The 25,462-nt window shown below is 53.5% G+C and overlaps 1 protein-coding gene across 4 annotated transcripts in view; it reads left to right on the top strand.

Moving 5' to 3' along the window:
* CHCHD6 (coiled-coil-helix-coiled-coil-helix domain containing 6) overlaps window positions 1-17,420 on the top strand; it is a 249,332-nt gene extending 231,912 nt beyond the window's left edge. The window contains exons 7-8 of one of the 4 annotated variants that reach the window (XM_038565446.1): window positions 14,475-14,610; window positions 17,205-17,420. In XM_038565446.1, coding sequence (XP_038421374.1) covers window positions 14,475-14,610; window positions 17,205-17,210 — 142 coding nt within the window. In that variant the 3' untranslated portion in view covers window positions 17,211-17,420. Of the gene's footprint in view, window positions 1-9,982; window positions 10,119-13,301; window positions 13,336-14,474; window positions 14,611-17,204 lie in introns of those variants that run through there. The other 3 variants (XR_005374490.1, XM_038565448.1, XM_038565447.1) reach the window with 3 other exon arrangements.
* Window positions 17,421-25,462: the final 8,042 nt, after the last annotated feature.

The raw sequence follows: 25,462 nt of genomic DNA on the forward strand, positions 1-25,462 counted from the left end.
CCAGTGGTGGCCTGAGGGAGAATGTGGCCTGCATGCCCTGAACACAGGAGGTCAGCAGGAGGCCTGGAGGGTGTTCCTAAGGCCCAGGCCAGGTGTCTGGGGTAAAGGTGGCTGGTGACAGTAAGTAGCCCAGATGCATGTTGGGCAGTGTGATATGAGCTCAATAATTCAGTTTGGGTTTCACTGCAGAGAGGGGATGCAGGGAAGCAGAGTGGGGAAGGGATTGGCCAGACCCTCAGGGGCAGGAGCAGGTGTGGCCAGAGCACTGACTCACCCAGCCTTGCTTACATCACCAGAAGGTGTTTCTGTCTGAGATTCACCTGACTGGGTCCGGGGTCAGTCCTCACCTGCCTGTCTGTGTCACTTGTGCAGCCAGAGCCCTCTCACCAGAGCATACAACACTGCAAATCCTTTCCTGCACTCAGGCAACAGGCTGAAGGGAGAAGTGCTGGTATTCCCACATTGGGGCTTGGGTGTTACACAGCCCACATGGCCACTCTGATTCTACTGGTGGCCATGGAAGGCAGCCATGGCCAAGCCCTGGACAGACAGGGGGAACTGTGTGGTCCATCCAGCCCCCAGTCAGTGCTAAGCACCTGGCTGCTACAAAGATGCAGATTCCACTCACAGGGCTAGGGGATATGGCAGGAACTCCGGCTTCAAGGAGCAGTGATGGCCAGGCCCTTGGAAGGCTTCCCCTCAGGTTGTGGGGGGTAAGAAGGAGTCACTGAGGACAGGTGGGCAGGGTGCTGTGGCCCAGGCTGGCAACGGGAAATGTGTGCCTGAGCAGCAAGATGAGGGGCTAGCTGGAAAGTGATGCAGCATGGCCCAGGACAGGCTCATCTCTTTAAAGAGGTTCAGAGTAGGTGGCCCAAGGCCTGCCTGCTGGGCTACGTTGGTACCAGGCCGGACGATGCAGACATCTAACAGGTCAGGACGATATGGTCTCTGCCCTGAGAACCTGTAAGATGGAGCCCCAGAGACTTCATTATTGGTGCCCTAGCTACCTCAACTGATTTATGGAATATCTGCTTCCCACTCAGTATTAGGTGAGGACCTTTGCAAACACAGGTAGTAAGCTGTGGTTCCTGCCTGAAGGTACTCCCACTCCCATAGGGAGACAGCTCTGCATAGGTCTAACCACAGCTGCTCATCTCTCTCACAGATCACGGTCAATGTCAACATCCTTGTAAAGTGATCAGGGCCATGAAGCAGGGGTCACACTGGATTGGGAATGCTTTATTTCAGGCAGAGGGACAGGAGAGGAAGGAGGTGGGTAGCATGTTCGCATAGGACCTCATTGACACAAGCACCCATGTGTTAGTAGGAAGTGTACTATGGGTCTGCTGGGGGCTGAGCAGGAGATGCCTCAACTAGGTCCCTGCAGAAATGGGGCTTGTGTAGTGGCTTGAGGGATGAGAGTAGAGGGTATTCTGGAGAAGGAAGGGTGAGAGCCAAGGTACAGGGGAGACATGGCCTGCAGTGCATTCTCTTACGTCTGACTATTTAGCACCTGTTATGTGTAGCACTGGCAAGGACCAGGATTCAGTGAGCACTGAGAGGAGTTTACAGGCCAGAGAAGAAACAGAAGCATGGCCCGTGACAGCTCTACATACTGTGGATCATGTGGGCAGCCTGCAGGTGGCATGGACATATGGTAGGCCCCCAACCAGTATTTATGGCACTGCCATCCCAACACAAAAGAACCTTGGTCTTCCTGACAGGCCATGGGCTTTGCAGCAGATAGGGATGGGCCTGGGCCATGCAGGCGGATGGATCTGCCAGGCAGCCTGATGACCAGGGGCCTGATGTTGACAGAGCCAAGTCATGTGTGCTCAGACCCAGAGGCCCAAGAGAACCAGTGTGTTCAGGAGACAGCAGCAGGTCTCCCATGTTAGAACAGAGACAATGGCCAGAGGGTGGCAAGAGTCCCCACAGGGAAGTAGGGCAGATCGTGAAGGGCTTTGAGTACCATAGGACAGGCTCTGGGTTCTGTCAATAGGAGCCAAGCTGGAGACTGGCGTGATTGCTTGTGAGTCATACTGAACAGAGGGGAAGGTGGAACAGAGGGACTAGGGAGATGCTTGGAAGCCAGCATAGTCTGGGGACAGGTGGTAGGGAGTCAGACCTAGGACAGAGGACACAGAGAAGTGAGAACAGGCTCCTAAAAGATCTGGGAGCCAGGGAAAGCAGAATGCCACCCTCCACCTTGCAGACCCAAGTGGGAGCCTCATTTGCCTCCTCTAGGCAGCCTCTCTTTCCTCTGGTCCCCCTCATCCAACAGGGGATACCCCAGGGCTGCATCCTGTCAGTGACATTTGTATCCCCTGTCAGTTTATAGCTCTACGTGTACAGTCCAGGTGTTTCTGTTCTGCTGTGTCACGAGCTGTGTGAAAGCAGGGAGCCCCCACGCTGCCCCTCGTGGTGCATGCCTCACAGAAACAGTGCTCATGCTGATGCACACATGAGTGGATGATGGGTGGACAGACAGACAAGCAAACTTGTGACAGCAACATCTATGACAAAGATAAGTTGGGGGCCTGGAGTGAAGCCAGGTGGTGGGCACCTGAGAGGGGCCGGTGGGCTAGTGGATAAAGGGACAGCGTAGGAAGGGGCCCAAGAAAGAGAGATTCACATCCTTCAGCATCCATTTGGGAAAACAAGCAGGTATGTGTGTTCTGGGTATAAAGGGCTCCATATGGGATCCAGAGGCTAACGCCAGCTTTGGGAGAGAGCAAGAGGTTGGACTGCTGCTGGAGGTCAGAGGACAGACTTGGAAGTCAATCAAGAGCTGTAGGGAAGCTGTTAGAATTCTCTGGAATCTCTGAGAGGCTCCATCTGGCCGTTGCCTCCTCCATGAGCCAAGTAGGTGTTTGTAAGGAACTGGCCAGGAGCTGCTGCAGGTCTCCTACCCCACCACACCCACCACTGCAGAGGCTTCACCTTTTCTCTGGTCTTCCAAATCCCACATGGTTCCCCTGGTCAGTACACTGTAGCCTGGAACTCTTCTGGAAGGGGCTCAGATCTGGGAATTGGGCAGGGCTGTGACTTGTCTGTGTGCTCTCAGGCTAACTCTGGTCAAATCTCTCATCATACTTCTTACTTACGCCAACCAACTAAGACTTGACCAGATAGTCCAGTGTCTCAGCCCCAGGGACACCTTGGCTGGTCGGCCACCACCAGAGATTCCTAGTTCTTCTTTCACTGGCTGGCTCCCCTGGGCTCTGTGGTCAAGGACATTGCCTGGACTCCTCCTGTGAGCTCAGGGAACCTGTCTCCATAGCAGCATCTCCCACCTCAGTCCTGGCTTGTGAAGAACAGCCACCATACACCTTCCCAGGTGCTACACCCTCTCCCCACTGTGTCCCTCAATGCCTTGGAAACAGACTGCCAGGGATGGGTGGGCAGGCCATGCATACTAAGTCTGCACTCTGGATCCCTTTCTCTGCAGCACGCCCTGTGCAGGTACAACATGACAGACTCTGCCGGCTATCCAGCTGACTTGCCAGTTAGCACTCTATCTCCCCATGGCATATTGTCCCTTCCTGGCATGTACCTCACTTAACCCCTTGCAGTTCTTTGGTGGGAATGTGTCCCCTCCACTAGCTGTGGTATTCTCATCTCCTAAGGGGCAAGTGCTATTGTAGAACTGGAAGCAACCAGAAATGGGGGGGGGGGGGGGAGCTTCACATGACTCATTGCTCCCTAGAAAGGGCCTGCCCCAGGGTCTTCAAGCAGCAGGAGGCTGAGCTTCTCTCAAGGCTGCACCATTAAGAGGGCACAGGTGGCTTAGGTGTAACATGGAGGGGCTGACCCTGCCTCTGGGCCTTATAGACATAGGCAAGTGGGAGTCTCTGGGGGCAGGGCCAAGTCTTTGTCCCTTGAGGATTATTGTAGGCCCACTTCCTTGATGGAAGGAAGTGCCCTTTGTTTCTTGGGGATAGTCAACAGGGCTGAAGGCTTTGTGAGAGGAGGGAGAGGTGAGGCAGTAGAGGCGGGTAGCCAGTGAAGGCTGGTGGCTCATGTGAGAATGATCTTAGTTCCCAATGAAGTCATGCCATGAGGTTAGTCTGGGCAGGTTCTGAGAGCCTCGATCATGGGTATGTACGACAGGGCTGAGCACAGATCTGGAAGGGCAGGCCCACAAGGTTGGCCTTCCTTCCATGGGAATTCCTGGGCCTCCAGAGACTATGGGCAGGGAGGTAGGCTGGAGAGGCAGACCGGAGGGAGGGAGGTCAGGCAGCCAGGACACGACTGAAGCTGCCTGGGTGAGAGGTGGCAAGGGCTCAGAGAGCAAAGGCTGGGGAAGGGCGGGCTGTCTAGGCCTGGGGGTCCTGAAGGTCCACCACGCACTACCTGAAGCTGGCTCCCCCTCTGGTGGGCATCCTGCTGGCAGGAGGTGTGTCCTGAAAGCCTCCAGCAGTCGGGATCACTGCCGACTGTGCACTGTGTCCCGACTGTGCAGACCCCCCACGCCAGGGCCACGGCCACTGAGGGACAGTGCTGTGGGTCTCTCGGGGCAGAAACAGCACCAGAAAGCTCTTCAACCACAAGTGGTCTCTGTGTGGCCTTCCTCAGACACTGCGGCCCTGCCGGATCCTCTCTCACTGCAGACATGCAGAAGGCACCGGCCCGTGTCCATCCCACATGTCCAGTGGCCCAGGAGGGGGTCCTTGGGGGAAAGGCGCATCCTCTATTGTTCTTTCAATAGAGGAGCAAAGCAGGGAGTGGCCCTTTCCCTTTCCCCACTGTGTGTGCCTGCGTTTGCAGGTAAAGTGACCATCCTAGGAAGGATCCTGTCACAGGCAGCCTCTCCTTCACTAAGTGGCAGCCAGGGCCAATTTGTGTTTCCCTTCCCCGTGGGAGCAGCATGCTCCCTTGGCTCTTGGCAGAAGGGCCATCCTGACAGGCCCTGGCTCTCGGAATAGCTGCCTCCTGCCTGAGGGATGGGGGCAGTCAGAGGCCAGCAGCGAGCTGCTGATAGTGATCCCACGTGGCAGGTTGATCGATGGCCGGATCTTTGGGCTCCACTTCCCTGGGCTGAATGGCACATCGTCGATAGCAGCCAGTTAACCAAGTCCTTGGTAACCAGCTGGTCTTGTCAGCACCTCAGCCCCAACCATGGTTAAAACAAAAACCACTCCTGAGCAGCTAGATTGGACCTGACGAAGATGAATGTCTAATTCACTTGGAATCTCCTTACTGCTGCCTGTAATAAAAAGCTTGCTCCATATATTCACCCCCTGCTGTTGTTTCTGTGAAATTAAATATCAGGAGGACATATAATAGCCCAATTCCACACCAGGCCAATATTATCAGATTGATGTCAGCAGTGATAATGGAAGAAGGATAAGTTGATGAGATTTCATTTATTAAATAAGAGCGCACGGAGTTTTGGGACTGCGCATGTGAGGACGCCGCATGTGCTCATGCAGAAGAGCCAACTGGGTCTGTTCACGAGACAGCCCCCCGCCCCCTGTCAGCTCTGCATGGAGGTGACTCAGCCACCCACTGGCACAAGCACCCAGGACAGGAGACGATGCCCCTGCCCCGCCCAGCACCGGCTTCCCTGGTGGGGCTGTTTGTCTCCTTTCCTTGTTCCCCACCCCCATTTCCAGTTGGCTCGGTTCTGTGTCGCCAGCATTCCTCATCTCCCTCTCTCCCTTTTCTTCCTGTGGGTACGAGCTTCAAGCTTCGTAACCCTCCCTCTTGCCAGCCCTCCCCCGCTCCCTGCTTTGAGTCGCCAACTTCTAGCTCCATCCCAGAGCCCTGCCAACTTGGTAGTTTGGGGCTAGTGTCTTCTGTTGCTATATGTACCCTTAGTTGTTTTCTTGGGGGGGGGGGGGGCGGGATTTTTTGGAACTTTCCAAAGGCAAAGTAGAACTAAAATGGACACAGCATGGAGAGCAGGCCTGTGGAGCCAAACACACCAGGCTCTTATCCTGGCTCCATGTCACTACTGTGTGACCTTGGGCAAGTCACTAGTCTGAGACTAGTGTCCCCATCTAAGAATGATTAGTTGTGGCTATGCTTAGGACCTGGTGCTCAGTAGGCCCCAGCAGGTATTGATTTCAGAAGGACCGCGACCACAGGCCTGCCTAGATGTAATCTCAGATGAGGCCAGATTTTCCACCTGTACTGTACATGTCACCGGAATAGAAGTATACCCTTTGTCATCGCCCCCTCCCCCCATAGCCTGCTCCTTAGCCCAGGAGCATGGGGAGGAGCTCTGCAGACCTGGTCATGAATGAGAGCTCCCCCACTTGTCAATTAGGTGAAGCAAGTCAGAACTACCCAGTGCTTCTCTAACTGGGGGTGACCTCACAGGGATGGCAAAAATGAGATACTCTGTAGACCACAGACAGCACCGGTCACTTGGTAGATACTCACTGAAACGTGGCTGCTGTGGCCAGGGAGCCCTCTGCTGCAGAGGGGCCCACGGCCCACAGCCCATGTTGCTGCTGGTTAGATAGTAACCAGTGATTCACCTGCCTCCCACTAATCCCTCCCCCCCACCCCCCACCACCACCACCACAACCATTCAGTACTCCCAGCTCTGCCTCTGGAGACAGGGTCAGACCCCTTTCCTGCAGGACTGACTGCAAGCATTTCCTGGAGCCACTATGACAAAGCACCAAACTTGGGAGCCTTTAAACAGGACCAGCTTTTGTGCTCTCCTCCTGGCTTCTGGTGTTGCCGGCAAGCCTTGGTGTCACTCTGGGGCACAGTTCTAGCCCTGGGCCTTTCACTTCATCACATGGCCTTCTTTCTCCCTGTATGTCTGTGTCTCTCCTTACAGGGACACCGGTCATACTGGGTTAAGGGTCCTCTCTCACTCAGAATGACTTCATCCTAACTATATCTGCAACAACCCTGTTGTCCATTAAGCTTGCATTCTGAGGCACTGAGAAGGATGTGAATTTTGGCAGGAGACTCTCCAATCCACTGACCTGCACAGATTGATCTTGGGAGCCCTTGACTCCAGTCTCACCACATTGTCTTCTCTAGACAACATTCTCAGCTATAAGTGATAGATACCCTACTCTAGCTCACCTCAGCCAAAGCTCATGTACAGGAAGCTAAAAAGTCCCTAGTTGTGAATGGAGAAGTTCAGATGACATGAGGGTCTGTTTCCATCTGGGCCATGACCATGGCTGTTGGAGGCCCAGTTCCTTTTCTCCCTGCAGATTTCAGCCCTGGACCTTTCACCAGGCCCATGAGGCTGTGGGGCTGTGCTAGCCCAGGCTCAGTGCTGTGGACCAAACCCTGCCTCCCTGGCCAGCCATGTAGAATGACATGGAGCTGCTGGAAGCTCCAGTGGGTGCATCCACTTCGTCTGGTAGCCTTGCTCTGTGAACAGGGTATAATAGTAGATGAATGCATGGCACACTTGCTGCTTCATAAAGCTGAGTTCCCTCCCCTCCTGATGCTCCAGGTAGGCCCTCCCTTCAGGGCATAGCCAGTCACCAACTTTCCTAGCACAGCTCTGAGCCCACCCTGGGCTCTCCAAGGCCTGTGTGGAGACAGGCAGGTAGATATGTAAGAATCCAGGTGTGTGTGTGCAATTAGAATGTATCAGGGAGGTTCCTACAGCGAGCGAAGGCTACTAAAGCTTCACCCCACGAATTGTGGGAGCAAGACCAGAGAAGGAACACAGACAGGAGCACCTGGGTCTGCAGGCCATGTTCCAGGTACTTCCCCATGGTTCACCGGTGTCTTGGGGGAAATTAGACCAAAGCCAAGAGGCCAGCGGGCCACCTAGGCCTGAGACTAATACCCTCACTCAGCTTGTGAGGTGCTAGTGACACAGCCTGCCCTCTTAGGGCATTCAGGCTAGTGCGTAGTGATACCAACTGCATAGCTAGACAAGGATGACAGATGGCAGTACCAGGGTATGTAGGGGCCGCTCAAAGGCCATGGGCATGCAGTGGGACAGCAGGCCTAGAGTGAAGGTCAGACTTGATTGCTGGTCCTGCTTGTCAGATGTTAGTGTGAGCAAATTGCTAGGTCTCTCTGAACCAGTTTCTCCATTTAAGATAAACTAAGGAAAAGTTTCATTCCCACCTTATATAAAGTTCTCTGGTGACTAAATGAGGTAATGCTTCGCAGGTTCCAGTGAGCTCTAATCACCCAAGAAATGGGTTTTTAAACTGGTGTGGATTTTTAGAAATATGGCCTACTTTATGTTCTAGAAAAATCACCAATTGCAGTAAGGAGGATAGGCCAGAGGTAAGGAGGAGTTTAAGCAGCTGTTGTAATCATGAGCGTACTAGGGAATGGATGAGGGCCTTCTGGGAGACAAAGCCTGGGGCAGCCTCAGTGTGGTGGGGAGGTGGAAGTGAGTTATGGGGAAGTCAGGGATGAATGGGCATCTAGCCAGTCCAGCCAGTGTTTATGCCGTCTCCCAAGGTAAGAAAGCAGGAGGAAGAGGGTGCTGGAACGAGAACCAGGCCTGCTTGGTCCGTCTGGGCTGCTCAGCCGTCAGTGTGCCCACAGCCCCAGAACTCCAGCATGGAGTGTGGACTGTGAGCCCGAGTGCTGTGGGGAGAAGAGGGGGCACAGCTGGAGCTCTCAGCGAGCAGAGGGAGAGGGGCTAGTGGAGCAGAGTCAGTTTGGGGCCTCCCAGCCTCTGGGCATAGATGGTGCTGCTGACCAAAACAGGGCTGTGGTGATCGCCCCAAAGAAGATGAGCCTGATGAGGCTGCCCTGGGGACCAGGGGTGAGCACTAGGACTGGGAGTCCTGGGCAATGCTTCTTGGAAAGGAGAATAGGTTGATAGGGCAGGGAGAGGCACAGGTGATTTGGATTTGAGATGTTTTTCAACTTTTTGGGAAAATGAGAGTATTGGTGGACAAAGTAGAATGGTAAAGGCATGAGGGAGAAAGGCCGGTAGGGGAGACCACTCAGGTGCTGGGGGTGAGAAGGCATTGCTGACAGAGAGCCCTACAGATAGAGACCCCTGCAGAAAGGTGTTTGAAGTTGGGGATGCCAAGGTAGAGATGTGCTCTGTGCCCACAAGGCACTGATGGATTGTGGTAGAGACACAGGGAAGAAGGCCCTGAGATGAGAGGGAGTGGCATGGGGGAGGGAAGCTGGTGAGGCAAAGGAGAGGCCATGGGAGCTCAGGGAGAGCAGAGGACCCTCTCGGAGGATCATTATGGCCAATGAGCAGGCCTAGGAGAGTTTGCCATGAGAATCACTCGGATTTGGAGCAACAGGAGGGGCAGGGGAGGCAGTAGACAGGCAGGTAGCACTTCTACAAACAGGAGCCAGGGGCCCAATGGAGCATCTGAGGGGGATAAAAGACCTCTGGCCATGAAGGATGGTGGGCAGGGGGAGCAGTGAGTGCCATCTAGGTATGCCCAGGGGAGGGTAAGTTAGGTTACCAGGAATGGGAGAATGAGTTTCTGAGCTGTTTGGGATGTGGAATGGATACATCTTCAATTTCCAGTTTGAATGCACAAAGGTGGGGCTGGTTTAGTTAGAGTCAAAAGGGAAACATTAAGAATGAAGGCAGGAGGAGATATCTAGAATGAAGGCGGAGGAAACATCTAGAACAACTTTAGTTTTTTGACTGAGTTGGGTGGCTGGAGGGATAGCCATGCCTGCCACTCATCAAGGCAGGAAACTAGGGAGGGGGAATGGGTTCCTTGGTACTAGATGGTGAATTCCATTGAAGAAAATGGGGAGTTGGGACAATGTGGGATGCTTGGGTGAGGGCTCCAGGGGCCTTTTGGATTCTGAAATCTAGAGATCCATAGGGTAAAACTGTGGAACAGACCTTGGGGATTGGCAGTGGGAGGAGGAGCAGTTCAGGGTTTGGTGGGAGTGATAGGTGAGCTAGCTGAGGGGTTGCACAGCAAAGGTAAAGGACTAAGGGGCCTGTGTGCCCAGAGAGGGAGGGGAGGGGAGTGGGCAATCCAGAGGTGGAAGGGTTCCCAATGTGTGGTGCCTGGTGGTGAGAGTAACTCCCGCTTTTCAGACGGGGAGCTGAGCAGCAGAAGGGAGCATCTGAGGAAGGGCAGCTCTTCACTGCTGGCCTCGTTGGCCTGACTATGGTATCACTGGATGGGAAGGAAGGGTGTGTTTTCATTTCTGGGTAATACTTGGCCTTTTTCTAATGTTCTTTATCACTGCTCTTATGGGAACCTGTTATTACCACCAAGGAGGTAGAACTCTGGTTCATGGGCAGCATGGGGGTGGGGGGGGTGGGGGGCTGCACAATGCTGAATGTCCAGAAGTCATCGGTACATTGTTGAAGGCCTTTCTGAGGCCTTCACCCCCAGTATCTGTGCTTTGTCCCTGGTCAGTCCCATGGGGCCTGATATCTGAGGGACTGGGTGGTCTCTGCTGTCTGCTTATGGTGTGTCTCACCTGCAGCCATCACAGCAGCCCTCAGGGGAGGTGTGGAAGCCCTTTGTGCAGAGGAAGGAACATTCAGCCCATTTCCTCAGTGTTTGTGACACCACCTCACCAGAAGTCGTGCTGGTATTGAGAACTAACCCCAAGTCTTGGGCAGCTCTGCACAGTGGGGCACTCCTCCCCATCTGACCCCTGATCACACAGTGGGAATGACAAAGGTTTGGGGTGAACCCTGTGTTTTCCCCACCGGTCCATAGGGCGCCATGCTCAGGGGTCTGCTGGATGTTAGGAAAAGATAACACTGTGATCAGTAGAGTAAGATTCCTGAGGAAGGAGGCACCCGCAAGGCCTAAGAGAGATCTGAACAGGGTCTGGAAAATACTAGAGCTTAGAAGAGGGACATGTTCAGACAAGGTGCCCCCACCCTTGGAGCCAACATCTGGAGTCTCAGCTGCCAAAGCCACCTCATCTTCACTCTCCATTCAGTGCTACATAGCACCCAGTGCTACACAGCGTCCCTTCTTCAGTCCTCCTCTCACCCCAGCCTGACCACTGGCAACCAGGTTGTTGGTGAGAGCAGCACTTTACTACACACTGTCGTGCACATGCCTGTCTGGCCTTCATCAGCCCAGAGCAGATGTTGTTCCCATTTGCAGATGAGGAAAGTAAGGGTCAGGGAGGTGAGCTACCCTCCTCAATAGTGTGCTTTCATCCTTCTGACCTGGGTGATGTTGATACCCTCAAAGCCATGTGGATCATAAGATCTAAACATGTGGCAGTGAACATCCCTCAGATAAGGGGGCAGGGCTCATCTCAACCCCTGGAAAGTTTATAGCACGCTGTGGATACATTTTTTTTGTGCATTCGAAAAGCAGCTGTTCATGAGACTGAATGTTTCTCAATGTTACACTGAATTGTATGCAGTGTAAACAGGGTTGCTGTGGACTGGGGCAGGGTGGAGCTGTGCTTGGATAGAATGCACCTGATTTCATGAATGACCGGACCCTAGGCCCTGCCCTGCCTTGCTTCAGAGAAAGCCTTTTATTTGGAGAGTTGTACTCTCCCTATCCTCCTATCCCATTCAGAGCCATTTAGTAGGCAAACGGGTGAAATTTCTTCCAGTTGACATTTGCCTGCCATCCTGTCTCCTCATATTGTTCCTGATGAATCCCAGAGGAGAGAAGCTTCTGGAGTCCCAGAGGTGATACTGGTGTGGATGGGATGGATTTTGCCATGGCCCAGTTTCTCCTGAACTTAAAGGTCATTGGGGGTTCTGTGATGTTTACCCTCAAAATGCACAGGGACCTTCATCGAGGGATGTGAAACCAAAGGTCGTGGGGACAGATGAAAAGGGACAAGAAGAAAACACCTACTCTACCTTCTTAGGGCCTGCAGAGTGAAAGCCAGGGTCCCTGTGGCAGATCTGGGGAAGGCAAGGCCTTGTGGGGTTCGAACTGAGGTCCAGGACAACTCAGCCATTCCACCTGGCCCAGGCCCCTCTGACACTACCTGTCTTGTTTCCCTATAGACCTGTAGGCTTTGTACAGACTTACAGCTACAGCTCTGCCTCAACAGAGCTTGATGCTTCCCCCAACCGTGGATGCCTGCAGAGCAACTACCAGCTGCTGGGCTGCAGCCAGGAATGGCACTCATGGGTCACATGCTGGGAGGAGGGGGTGCCACCTCAGGAGATACAAAAGGGGGTGTGACAAAGTCTATGCCCTCAGGAGCTACAGCAACAGAGGACCAGGAAAGAGCCACAAAAAGAGGTGGCTTCATGGGCTTTAGCCTGCCAAGGGCAGGTCTGGAACCAAGAAGGGAAAAGCTATTCCCTCCGCAGAACAGAGAACCAGAGAGTAAAACAAAGAGGGGAAGATAGATGAGATGGAGGGCAGAAAGCAAAAATCTGTGTGTTCCTGGTGTCCTAAGGGAGAAGATTAGAACAATTGGAAGCTAAGCAATTAGCATAGTTGTAGAGAGAATTTGCCCAAGATGAAATGCTCAGCAAAAGGCTGAAAATCCATTTTGAAAGGCCCACAATTAGATGCCACCATGTCAGAATTTTTAAATACAAGAATGGAGAGACATCCTACAAGCATTGGGGGGGGCAGTCAGGTGGGTACCCCTGTGATCCCAGCTATGGACATTGGCAGATGGAACCCAGTAAAGGGGGTCCCAGGGTCCAGAGAGGAATGGAGTGAATTCTAGGAACCTATCTGTCTCCCCTGTGTGGAGATTGGAGGCTAGTGCTGAAACATAACTCCACATATCCTAAGTATGAAATCTCTAAGACCCCATCCATGCCATGTAGACCCGAACCAAGACTATGATCTCAAGGCCTAGAATGACATGGTAGTAGAGGACCAGCATCGGCTCCATGGCCTCATCCTCAAAACCTAATGGAATCACACATTGTTGGAGTAGAGCCAGGCCAGCGTGGCCTCCAGAGCTGTCCTTTCTGCTAACCTCCTTCCCAAGAATGGGAAGGTTCCTTCTCCTATTCACTTTACGTGCATGAGACAAGCAGGCCTGAGGATGATGGTAGCCAACACACAGGGATGGCACAGGGGAAGGAAGAGGGACCCAGGCCTGGTGTGGCATCAGTGGTTCAGCAATGGCAGAAGAGCCACCTCCAGGCCAGTAAAATGAGACCAGTAAATACTGGGTATCTTATCTGCTAAGCCACTGAGCATTCCATTGCTTGCCATTCTTAACTGATGAACTCCGTTTGTTTGAGTTATTTTAAAATAATAATGGTGCTGCTGCATACCAGCACCTACTGCATGGCTGGATTTCTAAAATATAGAGGCACTAGGCTGGGAGAATTATGAACCTGAAAGTCTCCCTGCTGTGTGTGACGGAGGCAGGGCTGTGTCGAGCATCATAGTGATGGTCTCGCTGCTGTGAACATTCAGGAGTGGCTTTCTGCATTTTTACAGTTCCCACCGAGTGCCCTGACCATGGGTAGTGTGTATTCTGAAAGGCCACATCAGGTATTGTGATTCCATCGATGGCAACGAAGGTTCCCGCATGGACCTGGCCTGAAAACCAATCTATGGAAACAGTGCGACCAAGCCTACGTAAACAAATATATCTTCCCCCTTCCCACTTCCCAGCATGTGATGTTGGGTCGGTTACTTTATCCTCTGTATCTCAGTTTCTTGATTTGCAGCAAGGGACGGAAAATCATAGCACATACTGCACAGGGCTGCTACGAGTCCATGAGTAGGGCGATGCCTGGCGTGTGGCGGGAGCATGTGCATATGTGCAGGAGAGCAAGAAGAAAGGGAAAGGCAAGGGAAGACAAACTAGTTGGAGTAGCCCATTGATGGTGGTGACCCACTTTAGTATATTTTACTTGGTTTATGTTTCATATTTTATTTTTTAAGAGATTTTATTTATTTATTCATGAGAGACAGAGAGAGGCAGAGACACAGGCAGAGGGAGAAGCAGGCTCCCTGCAGGGATCCCGACGCGGGACTCCATCCCAGGACCCTGGGATCATGCCCTGGGCCAGAGGCAGACGCTCAACCGCTGAGCCACCTGGGCTGCCCTAGTTTCATATTTTAGAAAAGAAAACATACTCATTTTTTTGTAGGTTCTGAACCTGCTTCAATAAACAAAGAAAAAGAGTAAAGCATCCCCCAAATACTGTAGAGGTTATCTCTAAGAAGTAAGGTTCTAAAAATGTTACATATTTTTTTAGACTTTTCTGTACTTTTGCAATTTTCCTCATTGTGCACATATTAGGTTTTGAAATCAGATTAACAACTTCATGTGAGAAGATGCATTCTGTATGGTCACGTGGTCACAGTCGGGTGTACCCTTTAGGCAGGAAGAGTCCTATGAGGCAGCAGGTGAGGGCACAGCAGGCTTCCAGCTGGCCACCTCAGCCCCTCTACCCTTAGGGCTAGAGCCAGTGTGGATACCAGTCCCTTTGGCGTCTGCTGCTGTGTGACAGCATTTGACCCCCTGTGTCCCCTGGTTCTCTCTGGGGGATAACTGGACACTGATGGCTGCAGATGCCTAGCCTGTGGTGTTGAGTGAATGAGCTGATGCCTCTACCTACTCTGGGAGCGAATCCCAGGCCTGGCTGCTCTCTGTCCCTGCAGGCCCCGTAGGATAGAGCCCGTGTGTTCAGGGCTGCAGGCACAGATCCTCCACTGCTATCGCGACCACCTCCAAGAAGTGCTCCTGTGCTCGGACCTGGTCAAGGCTTACCAGCACTGCGTGAGTGCTGCCCACAAGGTAAGACCTCACCCTGCCCTCCTGCCTGGGCTGCTGGGTGCCTGGGGGCAGGGTATGAGTGCTGGACTCCGTCTTCCTGTCTTTGTGTGCTAAATCAGACATGCTAACCTTGAGGCTGCTGCCTTTTGCAGTCACAGACTCAGGCCTTCAATTTCCTCTGTCACTTCCTGGTTCAGAGTTCTGCTTGCTGATCCCATGACCGATCCCATGACCGATCCCATGACCGCTCTCAGATATCTGGGTTAGGAGAAAAGGCCTCGGGCACTGGGCCACATTAGGCTGGGTCCAGGAGCAGCTCTGAGTAAGCTCTAGGTGTGGGAGCAGCTCTGAAAGTAGCCCTGGGCCCCACATTCAAAGGACAGGCATGTGCCACCCACTTGTCACCTTTGAGGAGTTGGGGGTGGGAGCTCAGAGGAGGGCCCATGGTGCAGGTAGGGCAGGGACAGCCCTAGAAGGAGAAGAGCCTCTGGGTTCAAGGAGATGAAAGAGTGGGTGTGGCCTGCCTGCCTGGGTGAGGGAGCGCAGGGTGCCTCTCAGCCCAACCCCTCTGTGCTGGTCTGGACAGGCATGCTGGTGCCCAGCCTCTGGTGAGCGGTCCTACGTCTCACACACTCCCCAGTGCTCCTGCAGGGCAGCAGTGGGATGTCCTAGATGTCTGAGGTTGGCAGTGGGCCTCTCCTAAGACTTGGTCCCAAGGTCTTGCCCTCCTTCCCTCACCCTCCCAGCCAGCTCCCAGTCCTGCCCTCCCCCTTCCCCCAATTCCTGTTCCTCTTCTAGAGAATTCTACCCCGTTCCCAAGCCCACCAGTCCACTGCTCCAGGCCAGACCTGGCCCCTCCTCATCATTCACTTAGGGCACTTGGCTTGGACCCCACCAGAGGGCTGGCATGTTGGTTCAGAGGGCTGTAGGATGTGGCCTTCTTCCTATGGAAAAACCCCTTTAGCCTGAGTAGGAAGCAAGCTGCTAGAGGTGGTGGTGGTGGAAAGGCCGAGGTCAGAGGTCAGGTGGCCCTCTGGTGAAGCTGCTGCAGCACTGGCCACATCTCATGCACAGCACAGGTGCAGTGTGCCGTCTGGGCTTCAAGGCCGGGCAGCACCGCCCCTGCCCTCAGTGGGCTGTGGGACAGCTCAGAGCCCAGCAGCAGCTCTGCAGGGCACCAGGTGGGGCATGAAGCCTGGGTCAGAGATCATGTTTCCTCCCCGCTGTGGAGCATGGAAAGCTCACATTAAGCAGGAAAGGTACTGCCAACAGTCCCTGAGCATAGACCAGAGCTGGGCCAGTTGCTCTGCACTGTACGGCAGGGGCCAGGGGGAACAGATGGCCCTCCTGCACCCCTTTACGTCTACCAAGGTGTTTGTGCAGGCTTGCAGGAGAACCCTTGCCCTGCAGGATCAGCGGACCATTGCCTGTGCTTGCACACCATGCACCTAACTTTGTACTGAGGGAGAGACCTGGGGTCCTGCCGTGGCCCCTTTGATTCCCCCACAGAACCCTCTTGCACCCTGCCGAGCCCTGGCCACCCTCCCCTTCTCTTCCTTCAGGCCCCACAGCCAGGGTTTTCAGCCCCACCCCCAGCAGACTATATCTTTAACAAACACATCTCACCAATATATCTTCATTGCACTGAGGCAAAAATGTGATTACGAAGGAAGACAGATTGCATTTAACTCCAGTGTGTTCTTTGTAGCTCTAGCATGCCTGAGAGGCCCTGGGGCACTGCCAGGCCTGGCTCCCTCCTCCCTGGCCCCCACCCCCCTGGCGTTATTAAAGCCTAAATTGGAGACTGAGCAACTGGCAGCAGCAGAGGCCAGCCCTGCTCCCACTGTGCTGCGTCTGCAGCGTTCCCGCAGAAGAACCGTGTTCACCAACTCCTTCAGGGCCTCAGAGCCCAAACGCACACGTTGTACCCTGTGGCTGAGATGCAACAAGTGCTGCTGCCCTCTGCCAGCCTCTGCCTCGGAAGGCTCCTGTTGGAACCAGAGTGGGGCCAGGAGCACCTCTGATGGTGATTTGCTTCTAGAAGCGCCAGGTGGCAGAAGGCCTCCTCTCTGGCAGAAAAGCAGAGGTGCAGGCCCACCTGGTCAGAGGCGGGGCGGGAGGCACCTCCCCAGAGCTCCTGCCGGCACCTGTGTGGGGCCTTCCAAGCACAGGCACATGGACACTGCACCTCGGAGGCAGTTTCTAGCAACAAATAGCCTGATTGTCGTGTGTGGGCTCTCACACACCGGAACATGCTTTCTGACTGGTTTCACTTAGAAAACTCTGGGTGGTTAAGTAAGAAAACAGGGGAGACCTTGGTGGGGCAAAGCAGCATTGGGCTGAGGCCTGCCTGTCTGGAACAGTGGGGTGGAGAGGCAGATGAATGCTGGATCCATGTTAGTGGGCTGCTCTAGGCACATGTTGAATGGGCACTGGGCACGGCAACGAAGAGCCTCAGTCCCAGGTCTCAGGGACCGGCTACAGGGCACCCTTTCCATTAAACACTCCCACTCCTGGGGCATCCCAAGAGCTGGGGCCCCTCCTGGAGGAGGGGATGGGCACAGGGTTCCTGCAGAGCGGGCTGTGACTGAACCCTGACCTGTTCTCCTTTGTAGGGGTGAGGAACGGCCCTTAACCCTGGCCCTGGCAGTGACTTGGAGCCCTGAAGAAGGAACCAGTTATGGGACCACAGTCTGCGGCCTGCTAGGCCACAACTACTTTCTCCTGGGTGCCTATGGATGCCTCTGTGCTTGGGGCTGCCATGTGTTCAAGAAATAGAATATGTGCTACTGTCCAAAAACAAATAAAGCAGATGTCTTTGTTTTCAGTCATTCTCTTGACTGGCATACAGCCCCTGCTGCCTCCTCCCTGTAAGTACCTGGGCTGGACCATGGCGATGCAGGCTGAATGAAACAGGCTGCTCCACATGGGGAACACCCAGCCTAGCAGGGGAGACAGATGTGGAAATCCACACTTATGCTGCAATGGCAAAAGGCCAGCCCAGAGCAGGTATGAGATGAAAGGAGGGGAATGCAGTTCTTTCTAGGGATGGAACAGAGAGAACTGGCCAGCTTCCCGACAGGCTCTATCTGAGCTCCAGTGAGAAGCCAAATGGAGGATTTCTGGGCAAGCCAGAGGCTGGGTGAGTGGGACCCTACATGCAGGGCTCAGGGGACACAGAGCATGCACAGCTTGGCTTTACAGAGAGCAGGGTAAGGACTGAGTGGGGTAGTGGGGATGCCAGGCCACAGCATCGGGGGTCCCTCTGAGGGACACTGCCACGGCTCTCAGGGAGGGTAGGCTCATGTGGAGCAAGACTAAGTACCAGGGAGAGCCCTGCAGGTATTCAAGGGCATGATAAATGGGAGGCTGGTGGGCCAGGTCAGGGGACAGACCAAGGTGAGGCATAGGAGCTGAGATTAGCATTTGAGTGGTGTAGGGGAGGATGGAGGATGACTTCTGGATTCCTGGCTTGAGTGCTGGTGATTCCAGGGACTGAAATGAGGGATGCAGGAATTGAGAAGGGCAGAAGACAATGCTTTGTGACAGGCTCTGCTCAGGTGGTGTCCACACACCAGCTCACCAGTCCTTGACCTTTGACAGATTCCCAACTGAGGCGCCTTGAGCACACCAGAGCTGCACCCAGCCTGGCTCAGTGCTATGTGAGGGAGACAGCAGGCGGAGTGTGAGGTGGGGCTTCCGATCCACTAACTGCTCTGCTAGTGACCTTGGATTTCCTATGAAAGTTCCTTTGGAGAGCCCCTAGCCATCTGGAGCTGAACGCCTGGATCTTGACTCAGGCTTTGCAGCCCAGGCCTCTCCACTCATCTCCGAATTCTCATACACAAAGCTCAAGTCCGGGTTGAGGCTTGGCAGTGTCCGATTGTCTGGGCAGGTAGCACAAGGCAGCTTTATTCGGCCAAGCTACACATTGGCTGAGAGGAGAGGAGCTTTGGGAGATGCCCTCTCTCCAAGTTCTGGGTCAGCTTGCCAAAGCTGCTTCCTTCCACACAAGGAAGCATTCAGAAAGCACACAGAGGTGAGCGGCCCCAGTATGTGGCAGGGTGCCCTGGCCCAAGCCTCATCCCAGCCTCCCCCAGCAGCCCAAGGAAGGACTGGCCCTTTGTCAGGCCAGCATGGTGGGGGAGGAGGAGGTGTCACAGGTCACCTGGATTGTTGATGTTCAGCGATATCAGAGCTGTCCTTCAGCCGGAAGTGCTGAGACCTTTCTGAGACTCCCGCAGAAGCCTGTGGCATCCAGGGCTTTGTTTAACTTCTCAATCCCACAGGAATCTCTCTCAGATTCCATCCTTCTACCTGGGAGTTGGCTGAGGGCAGCTGTGTTTGCACACACTGGTCTGTGTGCATGTGCCTGTCTGTGCATGTATATATAGATACCTGTGTGTATGTACATGTGTCTGTTTGCACAGGTCTGTGTGCACCTGTGCATCTGTGAATATGTAAATAGATACTTTTCTGTGTGTGCAGAGGTCTGTGTACATCTGCCCGTCTGTATCTGTACACATGTATGTGTATGCCACGGTCTATACGTGTGCACTGTGTTTGCACAGGCAACCAGCCATGGTCCCCACCTGCTAATTAATGCTCCTTGGCTCTCTCTACCTGGATTTCAGCCCATTTCTCCAATTTCCCCCAAGTCAGAACCAAGCTCCTCTGTGTGATGTCTACTTCTTCCCTACTTCTGGGGACTAGGGCGTATTTGTTCAGAGCCACTATATCATTGTATTGGAGTGTGAAGGGGAGGGGCATGTGCTCAAGGTAGGCTCTGTGTGCGTGCATGTGTGTGCATTTTTGCGTCACCTGTGTGGACCTGTATCTCCAGTCCTTCCATGTGGCCATATGTGGTAGGAAGTCAAGCCTGAGAGAGCATTCCTGGGTGAGAGGTGTGTCCAACATTGTATGGACCTGGAGGCAGACATTCCTGGGCTCAAGTCCCAGCCACATGGCTGTTGAGAGGGAATGTTAATACCCATCCCACCTGGTTGCTAGGGGATTAAATATGATGTTAGCTGTGACTTCCAGGGTCCAACCAGGAAACCTGAGAGCATTCTGATTATCTAAACATAAGGACCTGAATATAGGGTATTGACTACAAAGAAGATAGAGAAGCCAAAAACCTAAATGGACTGGTATGATAGCCCAGAAATTAGCCAATGGCAGGAAGTTCACATCACCCAGGGCTGCAGGGACAAAGGGAAGAGGCGGGGTTACCCAGGGGGTGCTGGCAGCTCAGGGGCCCTGCTCTTGTGAACTAGAGCCTCTGAGGGGCACAGCTGCCCTGAGAAGTGGCTGCTCATGGCCTGTCCCTGCTCCCATCCTCCATCCTCACCCATGCCACCCATTAGCTGAGCCTGGAACTGGCTGGAACTAGCTGGAACTGGACAGCAAGGCCTGGCCACCTGCTCTGGAGGGGCGGATCCGAGGCCCCGGCCCACAAGAAGGGCTTCAGCATGAGGGGGCTGCTGAGCAAGTACATGTGTCTGCAGGTGTCCCCGTGCCTACACTTGGGTGGGCGTGTAGTGGGCACAGATAGGTATGCACACATACTGTGCGTGTGTCTGGCTTGTACGGGCACAGCTGGATGGACAGCTTCCAGAGGGGTGTCAATCCTCAGCCCTATGGGATATTCACCACATGCCAGGTCCTCTCCCGCCCCCTTCGTAAATGCAAATTCGTTTAGAGTCACACACTCTGTGAAGTAGGGCCATTACTACACCTACTCTCCAGATGAGGAAACCATGGCACAGACAGTATGAGTAACTTGGCCAAGATTACGCAGAGCATGGTGCTGACACTACCTTTTTTTGGAGCAGGAGTCCTGGCCGTGTGCTGGGCCAGGCCCGGGGACATCTGTCCAGAGGCTCAACTCTACTTGTTCAAGCAACCCAGCTAAAGGGGCCAGTCCTCCACCTTTCCCTCACCTGGCCCCCCAGATGGGGAGTGTGGACCCCGGCAAAAGAAATGGCTGAAGTTCATTCCTTCCAAAGTCTTTGACCTGAAGACGCCCAGCAGTGCCAACGCAGGGTCTGAGTTGGTGTCATCCCCGAGGTGGCTGTGAGCCCTGGGACAGAATTCATACACTTGCCCTGTCTCAGCCACACGCCACCACCTCATCCACCCACAAGTGGGTACAGGTGTGGCTGTACATCCCACATCATTCTAGATGGCTGAGGTGGGTGTGAGAGCAGGGCATAGAAGAAATATCCACTGTGCACAGGGAAGGCAGAGTGGTACTGTAGATGTGGACAGGGCCCTCCACTGAGGCCATCACTGAAGGAGGCAACTCACATGACCTCTCTAGAGAACACATTTGGTGAAATGCATCAGAGGCCTTTTAAAGTGTGCAAATTCACAAAAAAACAAAAACCACCCCCCCAACACACGCACACCACACATAACCCACCTGTGTGTTGTTTACGAGAGACCCCGCCTTAGTAATAAGGGTACAGGCTGGTTGAAAATAGAAGCAGAGAGGGGTGCCTGGGTGGCTCAGCGGTTGAGCATCTGCCTTCAGCTCAGGGCATGATCCCGGGGTCCTGGGATCGAGTCCCACATCGGGCTCCCTGTATGGAGTCTGCTTCTCTCTCTGCCTGGGTCTCTGCCTCTCCCTGTGTGTCTCTCATAAATAAATGAATAAAATCTAAAAATAAAAAAAAATATTTAGAAAAATAGAAGCAGAGAAACAAACATACCAGCAAACCCTGAGAAGCCTGGAACAGTTGTGTTACTGTCATACAAGGTAGACTTCGGGACAAAGAGAACATACACAACGGAGGGGGACAGTTCAGGCACTACCAGGGATGGTGGACGCCCGTCTGCCTTGGAAATCCTGCGTGTGCGTGCACCTGGCGCAGGCCGCATAGCTGAAGCAGGACTGCCTGAGCGAAGAGGAGGAGGAGCCAAGTCCACCGTCGTCACAGGAGACTGGGAGCACGCACACCCCGTGTTGCTGATGGCAGAGCAAGGGCTCTAAGGAAGCGTGGTCAGGAAGCCAGGTGGGAGTGGGCCCTGTGTCTGAGGATGTTCGTTCTGGCCCTTGCACGGTCTCTTGGAGCGCCCAGCCCGCGGCACAGTGTAAGATGCAGGGCATGACGTCCGAGCTACACGGACCCGGCACCCACCGCAAGCCCCGGGCCTCTCTTTTCTCGCGTGTAAAAGGGAGAAAGTCCTAGACGCCATCCCCTAAGGGGGTTGGGACGACAGGGGTCCCACGGTTAATGCTCTCTAAGTGTGAGGGCAGAGGACCTACCGCCCAGGTCCCCTTTAGGGCCAGCTGTGGGCAGACAGCCCTCCCTCCCGAGTCCTCCCTCTGGGAAGCACTTTTGCTGGGGAGCCACCTCACCCAAGGCACACCCCAGCAGGGCCAGGCACTGTATCCAGCTACTGCTTGTTGCTGCGGGTATGGAGGCCCAGCTCCCACGCCCCAACCTGGAGCAAGCTGGAAAAGCGTTCTGCCCTGAGACCTTGGCATGGCCTCATCGACAGTGCCTGGCAGCCTGGCTAGGCCTGCCCTCTGCTTCTTGCCCTCACCCAGAAGTGTTGACCCCAGGGACACTCACATTAACACCCCACAAGCTCTTCTCTGCCTCGGAACAGGCTTCTAGAATTAATATTGTTAACACTATTATACCCTGCATGCTGTGAAAATGATGGCAATACCTGGCGCATGCCCCCATGAGCTTATAAGTCTAGCAGGAGGAGTTAGTAGGAGTTGTTATAATTCCAAATGTTATTGGAGGTCACTTGTGACGAGGCCCCTGGGGAGAACCTCTGGGAGCTCCGGGCCCAGGGTACTCGGGCTGCGGAGTCAGAGAGGGCTTTGCTGAGAGGTCTCCCTTATTTATATTTTGAACAGCTAATGTTTGCATTGAATGCCTACTATGTGCAGTCATCCAGATGCTGGAGATACAGCAGTAAGGGGAAGGGGAAACCCTGCCGTCTAGAGCTTGGAGATCTGGGGGTGGGAGAGCCAGAGAAGATAATATCAATGATTATAGGATGTCATGCAATGGGAAAAAAGTAAGGGTGCTGGGAACACCAGGGGTGGGGGGGTTCCTGTTTCCTGTAAGGACAGGATACCTGCACCCCTACTCCCTGGGGCTTCCCACACCCAGACAAGGCAGCTGCCTGCACCTCCCTGGCCCCCCCAGGAACGGCCAAATCCAGGTCGCTCTTAAGGAAAAACACTTCTACTTCATACCTGATAACCTGCCTCATTAAATTTAATGGGCTGGTTATTCCCGTTAAGTAAACATCACCTAATTATGAAAAACATATTTGCTGAAATTCGACTGTGGAACAGATAAACCAATTACATGGTTATTCAGCCTCAAAACACACTCAATAATGAAGTGGGGTGCAGACCACAGCAGGGAGGGCTAGTCGAGCACCGGAATTCAGAGCCCCCCATCCCTCTGCACTTGCTCTCTGAGCTTGGTTGGCCTCAAGAACGTCAGTGTTGGGCAGCCCCGGTGGCTCAGCAGTTTAGCGCCACCTTTAGCCCCGGTGTGATCCTGGAGACCGGGATCGAGTCCCGTCTGGGATCGAGTCTGGGATCGAGTCCCGTGTCAGGCTTCCTGCGTGGATGGAGCCTGCTTCTCCCTCTGCCTGCATCTCTGCCTCTCTCTCTCTCTCTCTCTCTCTCTCTCTGGGTCTCTCATAAATGAATAAATAAAATCTTAAAAAAAAAAAAAAGAATGTTAGTGTCCCTGAGGGCCAGAGCCTGGGCAGACTGGAACCTGGACTATAGCTGCCTCAGCCCCTGCTCCCACCAGTGACAGAGCCCTAGCTCAAACTGACCTAAGCAAGAAGAGTGTGTTGGCTCGTAGGATTGACAAGTGCAGGAGGAAGCATCTGGTGTGGCTGGATTTGAGTGTTTTACACAGTGACTGGGACCTGCTTGCTCTCCTTCAGTTCAGTCCCTTAGCACCATTCTCCTCTCTTTGTCACCTTCGTTCTTGGGCTTCATGATTTGCCCCAGCGAGTCTAGCCTTGTAAAGAGAGTTTCTCTTTCCCTCCAGCTCCAGCTTAGGGTTTATGGGCAGAGAATAAATTAGAGCAGACAAAGTAATATCAGGAAGCTCTCAGGGGAGGCCAATAAACATATGAAAAAATGCCCTACATCCTTATGACTCATCAGGGAAATGCAAGGCAAAACCACAAAGAAATACCTCTGCATACCCATCCAGTAGCTGAAGTTCTGAGGACAGACACCACCAGGTGTGGATGAGCATAAGCAACCGCTGGGACCCACGTACAGTGCTGTGAGGAGTGTATTTAAACCCCTTTGGAAAATGGTTTGGCAGTTTCTCATAAAGTTAAACATCCATGCAGCAAGTTGACTCCTAGATCGATATCCAGGGGAATGAATATGTATATGGTCTAAATGGAACATGGAGGGATGCTCAGACCACTGTGTTCATAGTAGCCAAGGAGTTAAAAGGGTCCCAAAGTCCATAGACAGCAGAATGGGCAGGTTGCAGTTTAATCATCCAACAAAATACTGCCCCACAATGAAGAACAAACTAGAGCTCCCCATGAGGACACGGAGAATTTCTCAGACGTCTGGACTGAGAGGAGCACACCCTGCTATTAGCTTCCTAACAAATTAACCACCAGCCCAGCAGCTTCCAGCTGGCTGCACACCATCTCCCACGCCCCGGGGTCAGAAGCCCTGGCACAGCTGAGCCGGTGCCCTGCTCAGGGAGGGTCTCATGAGGCTACAGTTGGGGGCGGTCAGGCTGGCCTCCCACCAAGCTCACCGGCTGTTGGCAGAACTCATTCCCTTGTGGCTGGAGGCTGGAGGCCACGGCCATCCCCTAGCATGTGACTGTCCCAGGCCCGCCTCATCATGGTCTCACTTCTTCAAAGCCGGCAAGGGAGTCTCCAACGTGACCTAATAGGATCGTGAAAGAGACAACCCTTCACCTTTGCTCGATCCTATCCATTAGAAGCAAGTCATACGCTTATGGGGAGGGGATATACAAAAGTGTGACTCACTGAGGGCACCCAGCAGTGCCTGCCAGAGTGCTGGATGACGGGACAGAGAGAGAGGAAGGTATCTCTAGATAGCCCTCGTGGAATAATCCCACAAATCGGCTAGTAAGAGGAAAGAAAACAATCCAGAAACAACTGAGGTTCAGAGCAGGGTATATACAGTTTGTATCTTTTGGGAAAACAGGCAAGAATATCCAGGTGTTTGCATTTGCTTGTAACAGTGTGAGGTGTCTGCTAGGACACAGGAAAACTGTAACAGTCTCTCTCCCACAGCAGGAGCTGGGATGCTCCAGAGGGAGACTGACTTTTCATTGTGTATCCTTTTGTGCGCTTCTCGGATTTTTTTTTCTAAGTCATGAGCATATACTTTAATAACTAAAAGGCCTCTTTGAATTATTTAAAAAAAAAAAAAAAAAGGCAAAGAGGCCAGACCTCATGAACAGTAAAGGCTGCTGGAAGCATCAGCAGCTGCTGCACCGGAGAGGTTGACCCCATCTAACCACCTGTCCCTAGCCACCCTACAGCCAACCCCCACCTTATAGGGTGCAGTAGAGAGTGAGGAGTGAGTCTCATGGCCCTGGTAGGTCCAGTAAGCTGCCAGGGCCATCTTGGCCGACAGGTTGGAAGTGCTTGAGAAAGCACACAGAGGAAGGCAGATATTCCTGGGCCCTGGATCTAGCAATGCCTGAAGACAGACCTCCTTGGACCTTTCAGAGAAGCAAGTCAGTGATGTCCCTTTGGATGAAGCAAAGCTAGATTTTTGTCAAATCTGGTTCTGTCCATTGTTTATGTCTGATGATGTCCAGTGCTGAGTCCAAGGCTGCTCCAGACCAGGCCAGTAGGGGTGGGGGTGGGG

The sequence above is a fragment of the Canis lupus genome, chromosome 20, assembly GCF_011100685.1.
Source record: "Canis lupus familiaris isolate Mischka breed German Shepherd chromosome 20, alternate assembly UU_Cfam_GSD_1.0, whole genome shotgun sequence".
Taxonomy (NCBI): Eukaryota; Metazoa; Chordata; class Mammalia; order Carnivora; family Canidae; genus Canis; species Canis lupus.